Source organism: Oncorhynchus gorbuscha, linkage group LG10 (genome assembly GCF_021184085.1).
Source record: "Oncorhynchus gorbuscha isolate QuinsamMale2020 ecotype Even-year linkage group LG10, OgorEven_v1.0, whole genome shotgun sequence".
Taxonomy (NCBI): Eukaryota; Metazoa; Chordata; class Actinopteri; order Salmoniformes; family Salmonidae; genus Oncorhynchus; species Oncorhynchus gorbuscha.
The window spans coordinates 68,520,337-68,545,131 of NC_060182.1; the positions used below are offsets into that span (position 1 = coordinate 68,520,337).

Sequence of the window (24,795 nt, forward strand, 5' to 3'; positions counted from 1 at the left end):
TGCTTTAGCACACTCTGCCAACCCGGATGTCCTAGCTGTGTCTGAATCCTGGCTTAGGAAGGTCACCAAAAATCCTGAAATTTCCATTCCTAACTATAACATTTTCCAACAAGATAGAACTGCCAAAGGGGGCGGAGTTGCAATCTACTGCAGAGATAGCCTGTCATACTATCCAGGTCTGTGCCCAAACAATTCGAGCTTCTACTTCTAAAAATCAACCTTTCCATAAACAAGTGTCTCAATGTTGCCGCTTATGTAAGGGGCCTAATACAGTTGCATTCCAGCCACTAGGGGGTGCTCTAGTGAAGCCCATGGGAAATAAAGAAATATAGTGTAAGTGAATTGGGAAGAGTAAGAATGAAAAGCTAAAGAAAGACTGTTAACGGCTCTTACCTGTGCTGACATGATTAAAAGTGCCGTAAACCTCACTTTTCGCGATGTAGTTTATATGATAAGCTCATTGGAAGGGTAAACAAATTTGGAGGCGCCGCTAAGATTTATTTTCATGTGAGCACCGGCCCATATTCCTTGAACGAACAACGAGTGAGAGACATTGGGAGAGTAGCTAGCTAGCTATCGTTAACAGGCTAACCACCTAATCAAGTGCAGCTATCTTGCCATTGCCTGCATTGTCGTTGTTGCCACGTGAGTAGGACAATATGAGTCGAGAGAGGGAAACGTTGTTGGATGAAATTGAACAGAGTTTATGGATTTTAACTGCGAACAATTTACGGCACTTGTGTGTACATTGTGGAATAGTAGATGACTCTGAAGTAAAAGGAAAGAGCCATCAAGCTTTGCGGCGCAAATTGATGGACGATTTAATGGAATCAGAGGATGAGGGAGTGTCTTGGCTGCTTCAACTGAAAGACGAAATCAAAGGAATATCGGACTCTGAGGATACTGTGAAAAGTCTGCCTACAAGTCCCAGCCAGTCGGCGCCAACGAGGCAAGTGGACAGCGAACCCAGCGGAGATATGGGAGAAGAGGGAGGGGCTCCTCAGCCCAGCAGAGAAGTGGTCTCAGCTCCAGAAAGGCACCAGCCACAGAGAGAGAATGGAGTGAGTATGTCCAGTTATAAAGACTTTAAAATTCATGGACAGATCGGAGATCAGAATCAAAAAGATAAGCTCAACTTCAGCAGCCAAGAACATCAGATTGAAAATGGATGGAGAAAAGGGTACCATGAATTAGAAATTATAGAAGCAGTAATCAGAGCTGTGAGCCCAGGGCTTAATGAGGAGTTATCTGGAGGGAAAAACAGACATGACACTCTACACACTAAGGCAAACCTTGAGGACACATTATGCAGAGAAGGATGCTACTGAACTGTATCACAAGTTGACTAAAGCAACACGAGAGCGAGAGAGTCTGCCTCGGACTTCCTAGTCCGAGTCTTTGACCTGAGTCAGAAAGTGTTATCAGCCTCAGCCCTTTGCCCAATCAGGACTGAAATATGGCACAGAGTTAGAATGCCTGCAGGCCATTGTTACAGGATTAACAAATGATAATGTCAGGGCAGATATGAGAGTGCATCTCCAAAATATTAACACCAGTGAGGAACTGTTGCTTGAGAAAATGCTAATTGCCCAGGGCAATGAAAGCGAACGCATGCAAAAGGCCAGGATTTCCCGTAAGTTCACACCCACACGAGTGAACGCAGTACAGAGTGAGGGTAACGGGGATAGCGGAGAGGAATGTGCACAGGCAGGGCCCTCACAGACCACAGTCCGAAAACAGCAAGACTGACCACAACTCCCCTTGTCCCATGACACAGAGAGAGTGGGTGCCAACTACCCCAGCCACCACAGGACATTGTAATATAGCACAGCTCATTGGTAAAAACAAAATTCAAGTGTGGTGTTATATGGAGGGTGTAAAGAGACTCTAGCACTATGGGACACAGGGGCTCAGGTATCCTTCATAAGTTAGGAATGGAGAAAATGTAATTTGCCACGCACACAAATTAGACCACAGGCAGAAATCATGGGCAATGCCAAGAAACTGGATCTGAGGGCAGCCAATGGCACTGAAATTCCCTTTCTGGGTTGGATGGACATTTGCTTAAGTTTGCTTGATTCCAAAGCTGAGGTCATTGCAGGAAAACAGTTGAAGATTCCGATATTAGTTACAAATGAAAGACTGGAGAAACCAATCGTTGGGTTTAATGTAATTTAAGAAATAGTTCAAACAAAAAGTAACAAGGAGCCGACAGAGCTGATGTATACAGTAAAGATGCTTAGAAATGCACTTAAGCTAGGACAAGGATAGGCAAAGACTCTACTCAATCTGCTTCAGCACTCAGGGTACACGGAGGAATGCTTGCTTCCAGCAGGCAGACGTGACGTTGTCATTCCAGTTGGACAAACAAAATGGATTCATCACTGTATCCCAAGAGGGGCTCCCTTAAATTATGAAATTGTGTTATTTGAACCGGACGTGAGAGGGATCTGGGGCCTGGACCTACAAAGTCAGGTTGTGAAAACATCAAAATGGCCATCTCGAAAAGTTGACATTGCAGTAGTGAATACTACCAAACATGACATTACCTTACCAAGACAAACATTGATAGGGACATTACAGAGAGTAGTAGCATGTCACCTAGTTCATGTGCCCAGTGGAGAAAAGGTTACTGTAGCACAGGTTCAGGACAGATCCCCACCGGAGCTTGGACCTGACAATGGTCAAATAGAGTGGTGGGACCCACCTGTAGAGGTTCAGCACTTGAGCCAAGAGCAACAAGAATTAGTCAAACAGATGCTTAGAGAGGAATCAGCTGTTTTTGCCAAAGATGACATGGACATAGGGTGTATTGAAAATCTCAGAATGGAGATAACATTGACTGATAACATACCAGTGGCAAAGAGATACAACAGTGTGCCTTGCCCCTTGTATGCTGAGGTGAAAAGCCACCTTCAGGGGCTCCTGAACAAAAACTTAATCAGGAAGTCAACTTCATCATACGCATCACCTCTGGTCTATGTACGGAAAAAGGATGGGAGTTTAAGACTTTGTGTTGATTACAGGGGATTGAACAAGAAGACTGTTCCGGACAGGCATCCCATACCCCCGTATACAGGAAATACTTGATGGTTTGGGAGGGAACTCATGGTTTACAGTTTTAGATCAAGGAAAGGCATGCCACCAAGGCTTTGTGGGAGAGGAGTCCAGAAAATACACTGCCTTCAGCACTCCTTGGGCTTTATGTGAAAGGAATATAATTCCCTTTGGCTTCTCAAACAGTCCCTCTGCCTTCCAATGAAGCATGGAGGAAAGTTTAGAGGGGATAAGAGATAGAATCTGTATACCATATTTGGATGACGTTCTTATTTTTAGTTAGTCATTTAAACAACATGTGGAAGATGTCCGTCAGGTACTCAGGCAGCAAAGGAAATGGGGTATTAAACTCAGGGCTGAGAAGTGTGACCTATTCAAGAATGAGGTCCGTTATTTAATTGTAGCAGTGCAAAAACTGGTAAACAGGCCACCAACAAACGTGAGAGAGCTGCGGAAACTACTGGGGTTTCTAGGGTACTATAGGGGTTATGTACAGACCTTTTCACAACATGCTAAATGTCTCTATGACTTACTAGCAGTAAAGTCGGAGACCCCAGCATCTGGGAAATGAAGGACCAAGGTAGCCATGCAGTCGGGACAGGCTCTGCCCCACCAGAAAGTTATATGGGAGGATGCTCACCAGAGAGCATTAGAACACTTGGTGAGTGTGTTGACTAATCCACCTGTGCTTGCTTACCCAGATTTCAAGGACCCTTTTATCCTGCATGTTGATGCCTCCGAAGAGGAATTGGGAGGGGTGTTATACCAACGACAAAGTGGCAAACTGAGATTCTTTGGATATGGCTCACGCACCCTGACTCAAGCAGAGAGAAACTATCACCTTCACTCAGGGAAACTGGAATTCTTGGCCCTCAAAAGGGCAGGTACTGAGCGGTTCCGAGATGACCTGTTTTATTCTCCCTCTGTGACAATGTGATAATAACCCATTGACATATGTACTAACTACAGCAAGACTGAATGCCACCGGTCATTGCTGGGTGGCAGAGCTTTCTGACTTTAATCTCACACTGAAGTATCGTCCTGGAAAGGTAAACACTGACGCAGACTTTCTGTCACGCTCTCCTTTGCATGCTGAACATTACATGGAAGAATGCACAGAGAAACACTCACTTGAAATGGTAAAAGCAACACTCAATGATGTTCAGACACAACAGAATGACTGTGTAACGTGGATCTCCACGGTCACACTAAGGCCATCAGTGCAAGATGAGCTGTCATGGTGGGGGGGAACAGTTACAGACCGACTGTCTCCACACGATATTATGCAGGCTCAGTTAAAGGATGCGGCTGTATGGAGAATCTTGGAACTGAAATGTCAAAGGACTAAGCCTAAACCAACAGAATGTCAACAAGAGTCATACAAAGTCAAACAGTTACTGCAAGAGTGGAACAGGCTCCATGCCTCACCAGATGGATTATTACAAAGGAAAACGGCAAAAAGGACACAAGTTGTGGTACCAAGTCAGTATAGAACACTGATTTAAGGGTACTTACACAGTGAAATGGCCCATCTAGGAACAGAAAGAGTGTTGAACTTAGCACGAGGACGCTTTTATTGGCCGCGCATGCAACATGGCATTGAACACTTTATCACCAATGTGTGTAAGTGTATCAAACAAAAGAAACCCAGTGTAATAACTAGGGCCCCAATGCAACATGTACGAGTTACAGCTCCTTTCGAGATGATTTCAATTGACTATGTGCATTTGGAGAAAAGCAGAGGGGGCTACGAGTACATTTTTAGATATTTTCGTTAACTTTACAAAATGTGCACAAGCCTACCCCACCAGAAATATGTCAGGAGAAACTGCAGCAAAAAAAAGCTTTTGGATGATTTTTTCCACAAAGTTGTCATGTTTTGTCATTTATTATCTTGTCTTGTCCCTGTGCTTCCCATTCTATTCGTTTCCCTCTGCTGGTCTTATTAGGTTCTTTCCCTCTTTCTATCCCTCTCTCTCCCCCTCCCTCTCTCACTCTCTCGCTCTCTCTTCTCTCTATCGTTCCGTTCCTGCTCCCAGCTGTTCCTATTCCCCTAATCAATCATTTAGTCTTCCCACACCTGTTCCCGATCCTTTCCCCTGATTAGAGTCCCTATTTCTTCCTTTGTGTTCCGTTCCTGTCCTGTCGGTTCCTTGTCTAGAATTCACCGTGCTGTGTTTGTGTATCGCCCTGTCGTGTCGTGTTTTCCTCAGATGCTGCGTGGTGAGCAGGTGTCTGAGTCTGTCTGGTTCAAGTGCCTTCCCGAGGCAACCTGCTGTTTACCTGCTGTTCAAGATCGAGTCTCCAGTTTGTCCTCGTCATTTCGAGTGAAAGTTGTGTTTTTTGTTTGTATTTACTTTACTGGATTAAAGACTCTGTTTTCGCCAAGTCGCTTTTGGGTCCTCTTTCACCTGCATGACAGAAGGAACCGACCAAGGAATGGACCCAGCGACTTCAGACGCTCGTTACACTGCCGTCAAGATCCAAGGAGCCATGCTCGGCAGACACGAGCAGGAATTGTCTGCTGCTCGCCATGCCGTGGAGAACCTGGCCGCTCAGGTTTCCGACCTCTCTGGACAGTTCCAGAGTCTACGTCTCGTGCCACCTGTTACTTCCTGGCCTGCCGAGCCTCCAGAACCTAGGGTTAATAACCCACCTTGCTACTCCGGGCAGCCCACTGAGTGCCGCTCCTTTCTCACGCAGTGTGAGATTGTGTTCTCTCTCCAACCCAACACATACTCTAGAGAGAGAGCTCGGGTTGCTTACGTCATTTCACTCCTTACTGGCCGGGCTCGAGAATGGGGCACAGCTATCTGGGAGGCAAGGGCTGATTGCTCTAACAAGTTCCAGAACTTTAAAGAGGAGATGATTCGGGTTTTGACCGTTCAGTTTTTGGTAGGGAGGCTTCTAGGGCCCTGGCTTCCTTATGCCAAGGTGAACGGTCCATAACGGATTATTCTATTGAGTTTCGCACTCTTGCTGCCTCTAGTGAGTGGAACGAGCCGGCGCTGCTCGCTCGTTTTCTGGAGGGACTCCACGCAGTGGTTAAGGATGAGATTCTCTCCCGGGAGGTTCCTTCAGATGTGGACTCTTTGATTGCTCTCGCCATCCGCATAGAACGACGGGTAGATCTTCGTCACCGGGCTCGTGGAAGAGAGCTCGCATCAACGGTGTTTCCCTGCTCCGCATCGCAACCATCTCCCTCCTCTGGCTCAGAGTCTGAGCCCATGCAGCTGGGAGGGATTCGCATCTCGACTAAGGAGAGGGAACGGAGGATCACCAACCGCCTGTGCCTCTATTGCGGAGTTGCTGGACATTTTGTTAATTCATGTCCAGTAAAAGCCAGAGCTCATCTGTAAGCGGAGGGCTACAGGTGAGCGCAACTACTCAAGTCTCTCCATCAAGATCCTGTACTACTTTGTCGGTCCATCTACGCTGGACCGGTTCGGGTGCTACATGTAGTGCCTTGATAGACTCTGGGGCTGAGGGTTGTTTCATGGACGAAGCATGGGTTCGGAAACATGACATTCCTTTCAGAGAGTTAGAGAAGCCTACGCCCATGTTCGCCTTAGATGGTAGTCATCTTCCCAGTATCAGATTTGAGACACTACCTTTAACCCTCACAGTATCTGGTAACCACAGTGAGACTATTTCTTTTTTGATTTTTCGTTCACCGTTTACACCTGTTGTTTTGGGTCATCCCTGGCTAGTATGTCATAATCCTTCAATTAATTGGTCTAGTAATTCTATCCTATCCTGGAACGTTTCTTGTCATGTGAAGTGTTTAATGTCTGCCATCCCTCCCGTTTCTTCTGTCCCTACTTCTCAGGAGGAACCTGGCGATTTGACAGGAGTGCCGGAGGAATATCATGATCTGCGCACGGTCTTCAGTCGGTCCCGAGCCAACTCCCTTCCTCCTCACCGGTCGTATGATTGTAGTATTGATCTCCTTCCGGGGACCACTCCTCCTCGGGGTAGACTATACTCTCTGTCGGCTCCCGAACGTAAGGCTCTCGAGGATTATTTGTCTGTGTCTCTTGACGCCGGTACCATAGTGCCTTCTTCCTCTCCGGCCGGGGCGGGGTTCTTTTTGTTAAGAAGAAGGACGGTACTCTGCGCCCCTGCGTGGATTATCGAGGGCTGAATGACATAACGGTTAAGAATCGTTATCCGCTTCCCCTTATGTCATCAGCCTTCGAGATTCTGCAGGGAGCCAGGTGCTTTACTAAGTTGGACCTTCGTAACGCTTACCATCTCGTGCGCATCAGAGAGGGGGACGAGTGGAAAACGGCGTTTAACACTCCGTTAGGGCATTTTGAGTACCGGGTTCTGCCGTTTGGTCTCGCCAATGCGCCAGCTGTTTTTCAGGCATTAGTTAATGATGTTCTGAGAGACATGCTGAACATCTTTGTTTTTGTCTATCTTGACGATATCCTGATTTTTTCTCCGTCACTCGAGATTCATGTTCAGCACGTTCGACGTGTTCTACAGCGCCTTTTAGAGAATTGTCTCTACGAAAAGTCTGAGAAGTGCTCTTTTCATGTCTCCTCCGTTACTTTTCTCGGTTCCGTTATTTCCGCTGAAGGCATTCAGATGGATTCCGCTAAGGTCCAAGCTGTCAGTGATTGGCCCGTTCCAAGGTCACGTGTCGAGTTGCAGCGCTTTTTAGGTTTCGCTAATTTCTATCGGCGTTTCATTCGTAATTTCGGTCAAGTTGCTGCCCCTCTCACAGCTCTTACTTCTGTCAAGACGTGTTTTAAGTGGTCCGGTTCCGCCCAGGGAGCTTTTGATCTTCTAAAAGAACGTTTACGTCCGCTCCTATCCTCGTTACTCCTGACGTCACTAGACAATTCATTGTCGAGGTTGACGCTTCAGAGGTAGGCGTGGGAGCCATTCTATCCCAGCGCTTCCAGTCTGACGATAAGGTTCATCCTTGCGCTTATTTTTCTCATCGCCTGTCGCCATCTGAGCGCAACTATGATGTGGGTAACCGTGAACTGCTCGCCATCCGCTTAGCCCTAGGCGAATGGCGACAGTGGTTGGAGGGCGACCGTTCCTTTTGTCGTTTGGACAGACCATAAGAACCTTGAGTACATCCGTTCTGCCAAACGACTTAATGCCCGTCAAGCTCGTTGGGCGTTGTTTTTCGCTCGTTTCGAGTTTGTGATTTCTTACCGTCCGGGTAGCAAGAACACCAAGCCTGATGCCTTATCCCGTCTGTTTAGTTCTTCTGTGGCTTCTACTGATCCCGAGGGGATTCTTCCTTATGGGCGTGTTGTCGGGTTAACAGTCTGGGGAATTGAAAGACAGGTTAAGCAAGCACTCACGCACACTGCGTCGCCGCGCGCTTGTCCTAGTAACCTCCTTTTCGTTCCTGTTTCCACTCGTCTGGCTGTTCTTCAGTGGGCTCACTCTGCCAAGTTAGCTGGTCATCCCGGTGTTCGAGGCACTCTTGCGTCTATTCGCCAGCGCTTTTGGTGGCCGACTCAGGAGCGTGACACGCGCCGTTTCGTGGCTGCTTGTTCGGACTGCGCGCAGACTAAGTCGGGTAACTCTCCTCCTGCCGGTCGTCTCAGACCGCTCCCCATTCCTTCTCGACCATGGTCTCACATCGCCCTAGACTTCATTACCGGTCTGCCTTTGTCTGCGGGGAAGACTGTGATTCTTACGGTTGTCGATAGGTTCTCTAAGGCGGCACATTTCATTCCCCTCGCTAAACTTCCTTCCGCTAAGGAGACGGCACAAATCATTATCGAGAATGTATTCAGAATTCATGGCCTCCCGTTAGACGCCGTTTCAGACAGAGGTCCGCAATTCACGTCACAGTTTTGGAGGGAGTTCTGTCGTTTGATTGGTGCGTCCGTCAGTCTCTCTTCCGGGTTTCATCCCCAGTCTAACGGTCAAGCAGAGAGGGCCAATCAGACGATTGGTCGCATACTACGCAGCCTTTCTTTCAGAAACCCTGCGTCTTGGGCAGAACAGCTCCCCTGGGCAGAATACGCTCACAATTCGCTTCCCTTCGTCTGCTACCGGGTTATCTCCGTTTCAGAGTAGTCTGGGTTACCAGCCTCCTCTGTTCTCATCCCAGCTTGCCGAGTCCAGCGTTCCCTCCGCTCAAGCGTTTGTCCAACGTTGTGAGCGCACCTGGAGGAGGGTGAGGTCTGCACTTTGCCGTTACAGGGCACAGACTGTGAGAGCCGCCAATAAACGCAGGATTAAGAGTCCAAGGTATTGTTGCGGCCAGAGAGTGTGGCTTTCCACTCGCAACCTTCCTCTTACGACAGCTTCTCGTAAGTTGACTCCGCGGTTCATTGGTCCGTTCCGTGTCTCCCAGGTCGTCAATCCTGTCGCTGTGCGACTGCTTCTTCCGCGACATCTTCGTCGCGTCCATCCTGTCTTCCATGTCTCCTGTGTCAAGCCCTTTCTTCGCACCCCCGTTCGTCTTCCCTCCCCCTCCCGTCCTTGTCGAGAGCGCACCTATTTACAAGGTACATAAGATCATGGACATGCGTTCTCGGGACGGGGTCACCAATACTTAGTGGATTGGGAGGGTTACGGTCCTGAGGAGAGGAGTTGGGTTCCGTCTCGGGACGTGCTGGACCGTTCACTCATTGATGATTTCCTCCGTTGCCGCCAGGATTCCTCCTCGAGTGCGCCAGGAGGCGCTCGGTGAGTGGGGGGTACTGTCATGTTTTGTCATTTATTATCTTGTCTTGTCCCTGTGCTTCCCATTCTATTCGTTTCCCTCTGCTGGTCTTATTAGGTTCTTTCCCTCTTTCTATCCCTCTCTCTCCCCCTCCCTCTCTCACTCTCTCGCTCTCTCTTCTCTCTATCGTTCCGTTCCTGCTCCCAGCTGTTCCTATTCCCCTAATCAATCATTTAGTCTTCCCACACCTGTTCCCGATCCTTTCCCCTGATTAGAGTCCCTATTTCTTCCTTTGTGTTCCGTTCCTGTCCTGTCGGTTCCTTGTCTAGAATTCACCGTGCTGTGTTTGTGTATCGCCCTGTCGTGTCGTGTTTTCCTCAGATGCTGCGTGGTGAGCAGGTGTCTGAGTCTGTCTGGTTCAAGTGCCTTCCCGAGGCAACCTGCTGTTTACCTGCTGTTCAAGATCGAGTCTCCAGTTTGTCCTCGTCATTTCGAGTGAAAGTTGTGTTTTTTGTTTGTATTTACTTTACTGGATTAAAGACTCTGTTTTCGCCAAGTCGCTTTTGGGTCCTCTTTCACCTGCATGACAAAAGTTTGGCTTTGTGTCAAAAATCCATCATAATCAGGGAAGATCAGTTATTCAGAGCCTTGCATAACTGTACGGGAATAGCCAATTCCAGAACCTCTCCATATCATCCACATGGGAATCCGGTGGAGAGATTTAACCGTACACTGTTGTCAATGTTGCGCACACGAGATGAAGAGAAAAAGGCCAACTGGGGTGATTATCTGAACAAGGTCATTCATGCATATAATTGTACCACCAGTGATGCTACTGGGCTCTCACCGTATTTCCTGCTATTTGGAAGGGCTCCACTGTTGACCTTGTCTTTGGGTTACAGATAAAGGGACAAGAGAAATCATACCAGGATTATGCTAAGAAGAGGCAGCAACAGATGGCTGAAGCCTATGACATCGCCAGTAGAAACATGGAGAAATCAACAGCAAAGGGAAAAGCCCACTACGATCAGAAGAAAATGAGTTCTGCATCGCAATATGCTCATGTCATGTAATTCTCTACCCTTTGAGGAACCTGTTGAAACACCCCATAGAGGTCTGTGGAGAAGGGAACCACCCCAGCAAAAGCAGCAAAATGGGGAGAGCGCTGAGTCTGAGAGCTCAGATGAGGATTCTTATCTAGTATTCATCAATAGGCCACATAGGGATGAAGAGAGCAGACAGAGTAGCACACAACTAGTATCAGATAATATTGGGGAAAAGGGGGTCAAGCTGAAACGGGGTCAAACTTCACTGTGAAGGAGTGCCAGCCAGTCCTCAGAGACAGCCCGGAGAGGACAGGTAAATATGGAAACAGCTGAGGGCTCAGAGACTCAATCATCTCATGATGAAGTTGACACTGATTCATTGGGGTCACCCATGACCTTGACCTGCCGTTCAGCCCGGCAGAGAAGGCCCAGAGACATTCTAACCTATAATACAGCAAGAAGCTGAGGCTGTGAAACGCAGCTTAGAAGAAGCTAGGCTGCGAGTCAAGTTAGAGGTAGAAAATGCTGCCAGACGAAGGACACTAGAAGACAAGCGTAGAGAGTTAGAGCGCCTAGAAGTGCTCAAGAAACTAAATGCTGCCAAGGCGCGAATGCAAGTGTATGAGCAAGATGAAAACTCAGAGGACGAGATGAGAGAACTACTCTCTAACTGCAAATCTGTGAAAGAAGTCACGCACAGAAGTGGCTCATTTCACAGTCTCTCACCACAACATGTTGTGACAAGCACACAGCAAGAAGATGGCACCAAGACCATGTTCAGGTTACTAGCGGAATCAATCAGTGAAAGCCGCCTCCCCATACCAGAACCAGTAACATTCAATGGAGAACCACTCTCGTTCACTGACTGGAAAGTCTCTTTTCAGACTCTGATAGACAGGAAGAACATACCAGCAACTGAGAAGATATATTACTTGAGAAAATATATTGGTGGGCCTGCCAAGAAAGCCATCGAAAGTTACTTTATGTTAGGAACAGAGTCAGCCTACTATGCGGCATGGACCATTCTTGAAGAAAGGTACGGAAACAAATTCCTCATCGCCAAGTCCTTCAGAGATAAGCTCAATGCATGGCCTAAGATAGGATCCAAGGACAGTCTTGAACTTAGAGACCTTGTAGACTTTCTTCGCAGCTGTGAGGCTGCTATGTCTCAGAATAAGGGCCTGGAGGTGCTTAATGACTGTAATGAAAACCAAAAGATCCTCGCTAAACTTCCAGATTGGCTAACTTCAAGATGGAATAGAAAGGTCATAGACATCTTAGAAGAAACTGAGATCTTTCCAAGCTTCAGTCAGTTTGTGAAGTTTCTCACGAGAGAAGCAAAGATCGCTTGCAATCCTGTGACATCCCTTCATGCTTTGAAACCAAGCGAAGATGGAAAACCTAAGACGCCAAGGATTCAAAGCCCCGGAGCAAGGGCATTAGCAACTAACTCTGATGAGAAAGATACTGTTACTAGTTGTGTCTTCTGTGAGAAGTCAGGTCACAGTCTCCACAAATGCTGGAAGTTCATGGATAAGCCCACCGCAGAGCGACAGAAGTTTGTTCAAGAGAATAAATTGTGCTTTGGCTGTTTAAGGCCTGGGCATCGCTCAAAAGATTGTGATAACAGGAACACCTGCGACACGTGTCAGAGGAGGCATCCATCCTGCCTGCACGAAGATCGTACTAAAGAAAGGTTATGGGATAGGAAGACCTCACAAGATAAGGGGACAAGAGCGTCAAGTGAGGCCATATCCAACAGAGTCGTAAGGGACATTAACAACACTCACACCTCCACAATCATTCCAGTATGGGTGTCAACCACAAGTGAGCCAGATCGTGAAGTTCTTGTGTATGCACTTCTTGACACCCAGAGCGACACCACTTTTATCCTTGAAGAGACAACAAAGGCTCTCAATACAAGGAAGGAGCCAGTCCAACTGAAACTCTCTACAATGGCTTCAAGGAATACCATTGTGTCCTGCCAGAAGCTGTCTGGTTTGCAGGTTAGAGGGCTTTACTTGGAGAAGAAAATCCCTCTGCCAACGACCTACTCGAGAGAGTTTATTCCTGCAAACAGAGATCATATTCCTACTCCAGAGACTGCAAGAGCATGGTCTCATCTTGAACACATTGCAGAGGAGATTGCTCCTCAACAGAGCTGTGATGTCGGTCTCTTAATTGGCTACAACTGCTCCCAGGCTCTCCTTCCAAGAGAAATTGTGTCTGGTAAGGGAAATCAGCCTTTTGCTCAGAGAACAGATCTTGGCTGGAGCATAGTCGGCTATGGAAATCCATGTATCGACTATGGCGACCCTATTGGAGTGAGTCATCGGGTTATCGTTAGACAGGTGATGCCAATCCTTCAATCTTCTTCCAACCTCACAAATCAAGTACACTATGTTTGTAGAACACGTGTAAGAGAGGTAATCACAACACTGGACATTATCAAGACGCTTGAATCTGACTTCAATGAGAGAGCTGCAGAAGAGGACCTCATATCTCAAGAGGATATCCGGTTCCTGAAGAAAATGAAAGAGGGCATCAGACGTAAGGACAATGGACATTATGAGATGCCGCTGCCGTTTAAGGAAGAAAGACCCAATCTGCCGAACAATAAAACATGTGCAGTTCACCGACTCAAGTGCCTGGAAAGGAGGCTAAGGAGAGACAAGCAGTACTACAAGGACTACACAGCATTCATGGAAGAGACTATAGCTTGTGGAGATGCTGAGAAGGTCTCTAAAGAGGAAATTAACAAGCATCCAGCATGGTACATCCCGCACCATGGGGTTTATCACCCACAAAAGCCGGGAAGATACGAGTCGTCTTTGACTGCTCAGCTAAGTTTCGAGAGACGTCCTTGAATGATCATCTCCTTACCGGTCCAGAGTTGACAAACACATTGCTGGGCGTCCTTTGTCGTTTTCGTAAGGGGCCAGTTGCAATCATGTGTGACGTAGAGCGCATGTTCCACCAGTTTCATGTGAAAGCAGAAGACCAAGATTATCTACGGTTCCTTTGGTGGGAGAACGGAGATCTAGAGTCTCAACCCTCAGTGTATCGTATGAAGGTCCACTTGTTCGGCGCAGCTTCATCTCCTGGTTGCGCCAACTATGGTCTCAAACATCTTGCTGCCGAAGGACGAGGAAGCTTCAGCGAGAAGTCTATCCAGTTCATAGAAAGGAACTTTTATGTTGATGATGGGTTGACGAGCGTATCGTCTGAAGCTGAAGCGGCCCAGCTGGTGAAAGAAGCAAGAGAGCTTTGCAGCATCGGCAAACTTCGGTTGCACAAGTTTATCTCTAACAGCAAGGAAGTTATAGCCACAATTCCCAAGGAAGAACGTGCCAAGGGTGCCAAAGACCTGGATATGGCTCTGGGTGAACCACACATGGAGAGAGCGCTTGGTGTACTGTGGTGTGTCGCATCAGACGAGTTCCAGTTTAGAGTAGTTGTCAAGGAACGCCCACTCACAAGAAGAGGAGTGTTGTCTACAGTAGCCTCTGTATATGATCCGCTTGGGTTTGTGGCACCCTTTGTCCTGGCGGGGAAGCAGATCTTGCAGCGGATGTGTCGTGACAAAATCGATTGGGATGACCCCCTTCCAGATGACCTACGTTCCCAGTTGGGAATTCTGGCTCCAAGGTCTACAAAACTTGTCTGAGGTAAGGATCCAACGAAGCTACTTGCCATCAAGTTTCAAGGAGGTGCAGAGTTATGAGCTCCATCACTTCTCTGACGCTAGTACCTCAGGTTATGGAGAGTGCTCATACCTCAGAACAATCAGCACCGCAGGAGAAGTTCATTGCTCCCTAGTTATGGGGAAGTCGAGAGTCGCCCCCTCCAAGGTTACGACCATACCACGACTGGAACTTTCAGCAGCGGTGGTAGCTGTTCGAACAAGTGACATGCTCAAAAAGGAGATAGAGATACAAGGTCTACAGGAATACTTCTGGACCGACTCGAAGGTAGTTCTTGGCTACATCAACAATGAAGCCAGAAGATTCCACGTCTTTGTAGCTAACCGTATTCAACGCATTAAGCAAAGCACAGATCCCGAACAATGGAGATATGTGACCTCTGAAGAGAATCCTGCGGATCATGCTTCCAGAGGTCTCACATCAGAACAGCTCATGGCTTCCAACTGGTTCACAGGTCCAGACTTTCTTTGGCATGAAGAACTTCCCGAATGACAAGTCAAGGGGGAAGAGTTCTCAAACAATGATCCAGAGCTGAAATCCCTGGTCCATGATACCCAAGCAAAGGAAGAAAGATCATTACTAGATCACCTTCATAAGTTCTCAGACTGGGCAAGAGTGGTAAAAGCTATTGCCAGGCTCAAACGACATGTCAAAGAAGCCATAGGCTTAAAATTGAGGTCCAGTGAAGCTACAAGCATAGAAGAAAGGAGAGAGGCAGAACTCACCATTATAAAGATGGTTCAAGAAGCAGCCTTCTCCCATGAGATACACAATCTCAGGCACCAGAAAGACATCAAGACCAAAGATAAAGCAAGCAAGTTGCGTAAATTGAGTCCATTTCTGGATCAGCAAGGTATCCTCAGGGTGGGAGGTCGCTTGGCTCATGCAACTCTTCATTCCCATGTGAAGCATCCCGCAATCCTGCCAAGAGATAGCCACTTGTCAGTGCTGCTCATCAAGCACTATCATGAAAAAGTACGACACCAAGGACGTGGAATGATGATCAATGAGCTGCGATCCAACGGTATATGGATCCTAGGATGCAGCAATGCAGTTTCCTCTCACATCTACAAATGTGTGAAATGCAGGAAATTCAGAAGATGTACAGAAGGGCAAAGGATGGCAGATCTTCCAAAGGAACGCATGGAGACCGCGCCTCCCTTCACATACTGCGGGATGGACTGCTTTGGACCTTTCTATGCCAAGGACGGAAGAAGAGAGTTAAAGCGTTATGGGCTCCTATTCACTTGCATGGGCTCCCGAGCAGTTCACATTGAAATGCTTGACGACTTAACCACCGACGCTTTTATCAATTCCCTGCGTTCATTCATTGCCATACGTGGTAATGTTCGTCAAATCAGATGTGATCAAGGCAGCAACTTCATTGGCGCAAGACGCGAGTTTGTGGACGCCCTGAAAGAAATGGATCAAACACGACTGAAGGAACTTGGATGCGAGTTTATCATGAACACCCCATCTTCAAGTCACATGGGTGGTGTTTGGGAAAGGCAAATCCGCATGATACGAAGTGTCTTAACATCCACTCTTGATCAGTCAGACGGAAGACTCGACACCGCTTCTCTGCGTACCTTTCTCTATGAAGTCATGGCGATTTTAAATAGTAGGCCCATAACTACGGAATATCTGAATGATCCATTAGGTCCAGAACCTCTCACGCCAAATCACATCTTAACAATGAAGTCCACAGTTATCTTACCGCCACCTGGACAGTTCATCAAGGAAGATCTTTATCTCCGCAAGAGATGGCGCAGAGTACAATTTTTAGCCAATGAATTCTGGACAAGGTGGAAGAAAGAGTACCTCCTAAACCTCCAACACAGACAGAAATGGAGTAAAGACAGAAGAAACGCAAGGATTAATGACATTGTCATTTTGCAAGATGATACTGCACCACGCAACCAGTGGAAATTGGCAAAGGTTACAGAAGTGTACCCGGGACAGGATGGCCGGGTGAGAAGAGTCAAGTTACTGATCAGCGACTCAACCCTAGATGAGAGAGGTAAACGCATCACCAAACCCACCTATCTGGAGAGGCCCATCCATAAGACAGTCACCCTCCTGGAAGCCGATCAAGAAACCTGCAGACCCCTTTCACAGAAATCACCGGTGATTGGTGGGAGTGTAACTGACAGTTAGACTTACAGGTTATCTCGTGGTCTTTTGTTTGAATTGTTTATGTGTCCGCTGTGCGGGGGAAATGATAATGCAAGCGGAACTACGTAGCTAATACTGTTGTAACGGGGATCGTTATTGTAGCAACACACCTTTGGAGGGAAGGCAATCCTGCGCTGCGTTAGCTAAGTTTTCATGTCATCGGGAGTAGTTCATAAAGGTTGAAGAGTATGTTAGGATGAAGTGTGAATTCATGCCAGGAATAATAAGTGTGAAGTTTGATTTCCTCCCTTCTGTAATAAGCAGCCAATGAGGTATTTGTTCCTTTATTCATGTGTTAATCTGAACCTGTTATAACGCCGGTTAAACTGTTATGTATGTAAGCACTTCAGAGTTATACCAAGCTAATAAGTCACTCGTAAGATAAGGTTGTAAGAGTGTGCTTAACTGTATTTTTCATTTACTTTATAGTTCTCACGGAAGGTGATAATTCTGACTAAACTACAGAATAAAGCCGCCAGTTAAAATCAAGGAACGGTTGTGCTCGTGGTTACTGAAGGGAGCTACACTTTAGGGCTGACAAGCTCTGATCAGGATACCAACTAGAGATGTTCTGATGTGTATATATTTTCTCATTTACCTTTTCTCGTTTACCTACTAATCACAGTGTGATAATGTTTAGTGGGGGTTGCGTCTTTGCCCATAAAGGCAGACTGGACATGTCTAGATAGTTATATGGCTGTTAGGCCAATTTTCTCCATTGTTCTCATGAACAATACTTACATCTTCTCTTTGTTTTGAGGCCAGTGAAATGTTTGTGACAACATTTAGTTTTTGCAGTGGGGTGTTTGTTGTAAGTGGCTTAATACAGTTGTATTCCAGCCACTAGGGTGTACTCTGGTGAAGCCCATGGAAAATAAAGAAATATAGTTAATTGGGAAAAGTAAGAATGAAAAACTAAAGAAAGACTGTAAACAGCTGTTGCCTGTGCTGACATGATTATCAATGAACCTACCGGGTACAACCCCAAATCTGTAAACACGGGCACCCTCATAGATATCATCCTGACCAACCTGCCCTCTAAATACACCTCTGCTGTTTTCAAACAGGATTTCAGCGATCACTGCTTCATTGCCTGCATCCGTAACGGGTCTGCGTTCAAACGACCACCCCTCATCACTGTCAAACACTCCCTAAAATACTTCAGCGAGCAGGCCTTTCTAATCGGGGACCTTGGAAGGATATTGACCTCATTCCGTCAGTAGAGGATGCCTGGTTATTCTTTAAAAGTGCTTTCCTCACCATCTTAAGTAAGCATGCCCCATTCATAAAAATTGAACCAGGAACAAATATAGTTCTTGGTTCACACCAGACCTGACTGCCCTTGACCAGCACAAAAACATCCTGTGGCGTACTGCATTAACATCGAATAGCCCACACGGTTTGCAACTTTTCAGGGAAGTTAGGAATCAATATACACAGACAGTTAGGAAAGCAATGGCTATCTTCAAACAGAAATGTGCATCCTGTAGCACAAACTCCAACAAGTTCTGGGACACTGTAAAGTCCATGTAGAATGGGGACCCAAACTGTTACAGACCTATATCTATCCTATCTATCCTAGCCAAGTTATCAAACAGATCACCGACCATTTCAAATCCCACCGTACCCTCTCCGCTATGCAATCTGGTTTCCGAGCTAGTCATATGGGTGCACCTCAGCCACACTCAATGTCCTAAACAAAATCAATACCGCCATCGATAAAAGACAATACTGTGCAGCCGTCTTCATCGACCTGGCCAAGGCTTTTGACTCTGTCAATCACCACATTCTTATCGGCAGACTCAATAGCCTTGGTTTCTCAAATGACTGCCTCGTCTGGTACACCAACTACTTCTCAGACAGAGTTCAGTGTGTCAAATTGAAGGGCCTGTTGTACGGACCTCTGGCATTCTCTATGGGGGTGCCACAGGGTTCAATTCTCAAGCTGACTCTTTTCTCTGTGGACATCGATGATGTCTTTCTTGCTGCTGGCTGGTGAGTCTCTGATCCACATATACGCAGATGACACCATTCTGTATACTTCTGGCCCTTCTTTGGACACTGTGTTAACAAACCTCCAGACAAGCTTCAATGCCATACAACTCCCCTTCCGTGGCCTCCAACTGCTCTTAAATGCAAGTAAAACTAAATGCATGCTCTTCAACTGATCGCTGCCCTGCACCTGTCCACCTGTCCAGCATCACTACTCTGGACGGTTCTGACTTAGAATACGTGGACAATTACAAATACCTAGGTGTCTGGTTAGACTGTAAACTCTCCTTCCAGGATGGCCCTCGCTGCATATTCGTCGCCAAACCCACTGGCTCCAGGTCATCTATAAGTCTTTGCTAGGTAAAGCCCCGCCTTATCTCAGCTCACTGGTCACCATAGCAGCACCCATCCGTAGCATGCACTCCAGCAGGTATATTTCACTGGTCACCCCCAAAGCCTATTCCTCCTTTGACCACCTTACCTTCCAGTTCTCTGCTGCCAATGACTGGAACGAATTGCAAAAATCACTGAAGCTGGAGACTCATATCTCCCTCACTAACTTTAGCATCAGCTCACAGATCATTGCACCTGTACACAGCCCATCTGTAAATAGTCCATCCAACTACCTCATCCCCATATTGTTTTTTTGTTTGTTGCTCCTTTGCATCCCAGTATCTCTACTTGCACATTCATCTTCTGCATAGCTATCACTCCAGTGTTTAATTTCGAAATTGTAATTACTTCGCAACTACGGCCTATTTATTGCCTTACCTCCCTAATCTTACCTCATTTGCACACACTGTATATAGATTTTTTCTATTGTGTTATTGACTGTATGTTTGTGTATTCCATGTGTATTACATGTGTAACTCTGTGTTGTTTGTGTCGCACTGCTTTGCTTTATCTTGACCAGGTCGCAGTTGTAAATGAGAACTTGTTTTCAACTGGCCTACCTGGTTAAATAAAGGAGATATATATATATTTTTTAAAGCTGGCTCGACAGGCTGCCATGCCTCAGCGGGGTCGATAGGCTCCCATGCCTCAGCTAGGTGAACAGGTTCCCGTGCCTCGACCGAGGCAACTGGGGAGGTCTCAGCCGCTCATTGGGCTCTTACACCCCAGCCGGTTCGTCAGGTTTCTGCGCCTCAGCAGAGGTGACCGGTCCGCTCCTAATCCCGGGGACCGTCCCTTTGGTTGGCAACCTGCGGCTGGACTCGCGCGCTGGGGAGGGAGTATTGCCACATATACTCTCTCTCCGGCACTCTAGGTCGACATGCTCCAGCGTCTCAGCCGGATCGGCAGGTTCCCGCGCCTTAGCAGAGGTGACCCGTCCACCCCTGATCTCCGGGATCGTCATTTTGGTCTGCGTCCTGCGGCTGGTGCCGCGGGGAGGGGGTACTGTCACGTGTGCTCCCTCTCCGGCCTCTAGGTCACCTGGCTGCTCATTATTGCACACTCCTGTCACTAGCGTTACACGTATCAGCGCATAATGACACTCACCTGGACTCCATCACCTCCTTGATTACCTGCCCTTTATATGTCACTCCCTTTGGTTCCTTCCCCAAGCGTCATTGTTTCTGTTTCAGTTTCATGTCTGTGCGTTGTTCGTGTTTCTTGGTTAGTATTATGTTCCATTTATTTTATTAAAACACTCACTCCCTGAACTTGCATCCCGACTCTCAGCGCACACGTTACAGGAATTGTAAATATGAAGGACACTTGTTTTAGATCTATTTTATGTTATAACCTGGAGACAAATGTGAAACCAGTCATATGGCAGAAAACTGAAGCATATCAACTTTCCCGCAGTAGAGTTTATGAAATGCTGTGGCTTTCCTATTTCTATCATGTTAAAATATTAGCCACTATCAGTATCGGCCGCCAGTAAGCCTAAAAGCCACACATTCAACTGGCAATTTACTGTTAGTTCCATTCAGTTGGTATAGCCTACATTATCATTGCATTTAATTATATTGTTTTGTTTACCTTCATTTGCTTTCTCTGTAAACGCAGTCATGGTGGTGCGGTTGTTGCTGACCATCCTTAGTAACAGTTGATAATATACAAAAAAAAGACATGGAGGCTAATTAAATCGTTACGGAGCGGCAAGCGGACAAAGTTGTGACAGTTTGAACCAGACGCATGGCCATGTCGTTCCATGGTTAGTATTCTCCCTATAATAATAATTCTATGTCTAATCTATTCCAATCTTCCAACATTACCATGGGTTGACGAATGTGGCAATTTTCTGAATGAATCAAACCACTGTTTTCATTCATTCATATTATTTATCCATTATTTGACCAACATGTTGACATGTTCTCATTTGCAGCAACTACCTGGTGAACAGTTACAGGGGAAAGGAATGAGCCAATTGTAAACTGGTGATTATTAGGTGACCGTGATGGTTTGAGGGCCAGATTGGGAATTTAACCAGGACACCTGGGTTAACACCCCTACGATAAGTGCCATGGGATCTTTAATGACTTCAGAGAGTCAGGACAACGTCCCATCCGAAAGACAGCACCCTACACAGGGCAGTTTCCCCAATCACTGCCCTCAGGCATTGGGATACTTTTGTAGACCAGAGGAAAGAGTGCCTCCTACTGGCCCCCCAACACCACTTTTAGCAGCATCTGGTCTCCCATCCAGGAACTGACCAGGACCAACCCTGCTTAGCTTCAGAAGCAAGCCAGCAGTGGTATGCAGGGTGCCATGCTGCTGGCATAAATGTAAACCATAAATGGTTCTCCAAACCATTTTTTTTGTGATTCATAAATACTTTCCTAACCCTAAATAATCCACAAGATCAGAGCATTTTCAAATCTACCAATTGGTGCTGAAACGATGACGAATGTGCAGCTATTTAAATGTCGTTCTTTTATTGATCCCTAATATTCTGAACCCGTTCTCTCGATATTGTAACGACCCTGGGTTTATAAGCGCGGAAATCGATACTACCGCACGAGCATGCTTTTGTGACCTCGGGCTCGAAGGTCGAGGCTTCGAGACCTGCTCCCTGCTGTTTCATTACATTGGTGTCGGAAGTGATCGGACCTTGCGTCCACGACAGTGTGTGTGCTTGGCCGGGGAGCGTGTTCCTGCAACACGTAGAGCCACAAGCTATAGCGCGAGGACGTGCTCTTTGAAAGGAGGGAGTAGTGTAACACCCTGGGTTTATAAGCTCAGAAATCGACTCTACCGCACAAGCATGCACCGTTGATAGCGCGCGGGACCTCGAGCTCGAAGGTTGAGGGTTCGAGACCTGCTCCCTGCTGTTTCATTACAATATATTCTAGTGAGTATGTTGACAACATTCTAACTAAAAGGTACACAGTATTTAAAGGGATGGCTTAAGATAAATGTAATGAAAACTCCATGAGAAAGTCTGTTGGTTTTCAGAGGTCGAATGAAATTGAATCAGAGCGTGCAAGGTAGCCACACCGTGTTATGTGACAGAATAAGGTAAGTCTGAATACCAAATACTGAGTAGTGTGTAGGAAATGCGTAAATTCCTAAGTTGGAATCGGCCCCTAAGAGCTTAGTGCCGTGATGCCAAAATAGCCTAGCGCACGTCTGGCCCCTCACTGTCCCTTCCAGCAGCCCTGACCAGATACTTGGCACAGGTTAGGCCAGTGCTGCATCTCTCCATGTGCAATAAACCTGCAGCCCTGTGGACTGGTCAAACCATGACAATGTTTAACAGTCCTCTCAGAACACACAGTCTTTAACAGGCCCCTGCTAGTAAAGCCAGAAGGCCTCCAGGAGAACTGCTGTCACGCAGTGGGACTCCCCCCGACACCACGCCTCGGGTCAGATGAAACATCGTAAATCCAGTCCCAGTCTTTGACATTGTACTGGGCCCGGCCTGCCTACCTTCTCTTTGACGCCCCTGAGCTTTAATAACTGGTAAAAACAGCTACACTCCACACTGTTTACAGAATTCATAATTCTCCATTCAGGGTGTTTTGTATCACACAGAAACGTGAGGGACACCAACAATCAGGTATGTGTTAAAGATGGGTAGGACAAGAGCGACTAAAGGATTCTGGTCAACAGATTTCATGTGTGAAGACTGAACTTTGGCCCAGTCATAACATATCGCCCTTTAATGTAATCAAATGAAGAACACTCAGGTTTCTAGAAAAAGATAGTTGGCAAAGAGCTCTAGAACTTTCCCTTTCGTCATTAGCTGTGTGATTTAATATGAGTGCTAACGAATGGTGATGCAGACATGGTTTCTTCCACTCACCTCTCCTTGGAGATGTTCTTACTCTCCTGCTTCCAAGTGTTCTTAAAGTCGCTGCAGAACTCGTACCAGAGCATGAAGACGTAACCGGGAGCCACCTCCTTCTCCCCAGACTTTGGCTTGAGCCCAAAGTAGCTCACCATGTCCAGGAAGCTGTGTGGGAGAAACAGAGGGGAGAAGAGAGAGACGGGCAGTGAGAGAACATCTCACTGGGTCACAGGGGACAGCCGGTAGCGGAGGCTCCATTATCACATTGACCTCCTCTATAGCCTGAAGGGGAACAGTGCCAGGGGTCACCCCCCCCACACACACACATGAATGAATTGTCCCTTGGGGATTAATAAAGTTGTATTGTATTGTAAACACACATTGATTACGTTCATCCAACTAGCTATCTGAGACATCAAGTCCAGTAACAGTAGAGACAAAGATATTCAAGATTCTCATTCAAGATTCTCAGCCTTAACGAGATGAGAATCTACGGCCCTTGTATGTCAGATCCTCAGACTAATTTAATTGTAACCAAATCTAAACTCTCCACAAGGCTCACAGCAGTGCTCAAAGGGTTTAAAAAGCAGCATGCTCCTCTGGGGCTTTCTCTAACCTAAACATTGAAAAAAAAAATGTTTTGCCCAGCCTGTCAAGCGCTTGATATAGAGGCACAATGATTCAGGAGATGCTCCCAGATTGACACAGAGGTTTTGACTTCCAGATGGTAGGTGGCTGTTGCGACGCTAATGTAAGACATGTTGGGAGGGGAGTGTTGGGGGATGGGGCAATGTGCGCGGCAGACGGCTGCTCCCACATACTAGCCGCTTCCCATTCCCCAGATATCCGTCATGTGCTCCTCCGACACTCCAGCGCTGGGGAAGATGGTGCAGTAGATCATCCTCGTCTTGACTCGTTCCACAACCAGACTAGGCCAGGCCAGCGGAACCCAGGAGGAACAGAACATACCGAATTGACATCCATTCTGTAGGCCTTTGTAGACCCGACCAGCATGGCCCAGCGTGATTAACTAGGCTCCTTTTGTATTGGCTCCTTCCCTGACCCTGGGTCAGGTGTCAGAGTTCACACAAATCACACACAGTCTGTAGTGTGGTAAGCTTAGCTCTTTTCCTTACTCTCTCTGTCACACACGCACACGCACACACACACACAAAGACACCACACACACACACACACACACACACACACACACACACACACACACACACACACACACACACACACACACACACACACACACACACACACACACACACACACACACACACACACACACACACACACACACACAAAGATAACCCGCACACACACTCTCACACAAAGACACAACACACACACACACATATATACACACTCTGAGTCCTACAAGCACATACCACGCACTTCTGGAGGGCCATGACGCACCTGCCGTGAGGCCGTTTATTTCTGTACCTATGTTCAGCATTTCTCACTGGTGGATAAAAGCCTGGGCAACAGGGACTATCACATGGATATTTGGACGGCTAAGATAACATTCCACACAACAGATTCGAAAGGGAAACTCTCCTGTGGTCAGCTGTTACGAAATCTGTTTCTTTAACGGCGACGAGACATCTTCAATAGACAATGGATAATGTATAATGGAAGTTGTGACCGTTCAAATATCCCTCCAGCTAACAACCCTTTAACCACATAAGTATGTAAGCAGCACACACGCTGCAGTCGTTTCATATGAAATTGAGCATGATGAGGGAGGGGAAACTTAATGGTCCATTAACTGTGGACGTATCAGGAAACCTCAGGGAAACTGAAACATAAAAGAAACTAATTAGGATTGCATGTTCAGGAAAGGACCTCATTGCTCACTGCATAGGGTACCCAGGATATTGAGCAAGAAACTCACGTTACATCTCTGAAACTGTCATAAACTGTGTATCA

At 46.8% G+C, this 24,795-nt stretch overlaps 1 protein-coding gene across 4 annotated transcripts in view; it reads right to left on the reverse strand.

The window, feature by feature from the left end:
• Positions 1-24,795, reverse strand: part of LOC124046429 (formin-like) — a 143,133-nt gene that overhangs the window by 17,855 nt on the left and 100,483 nt on the right. For all 4 annotated transcript variants that reach the window (XM_046366781.1, XM_046366782.1, XM_046366780.1 and 1 more), the window contains one exon: positions 22,873-23,022. In XM_046366781.1, the coding sequence (XP_046222737.1) occupies positions 22,873-23,022 (150 nt within the window). The remainder of the gene's footprint in view (positions 1-22,872; positions 23,023-24,795) is intronic.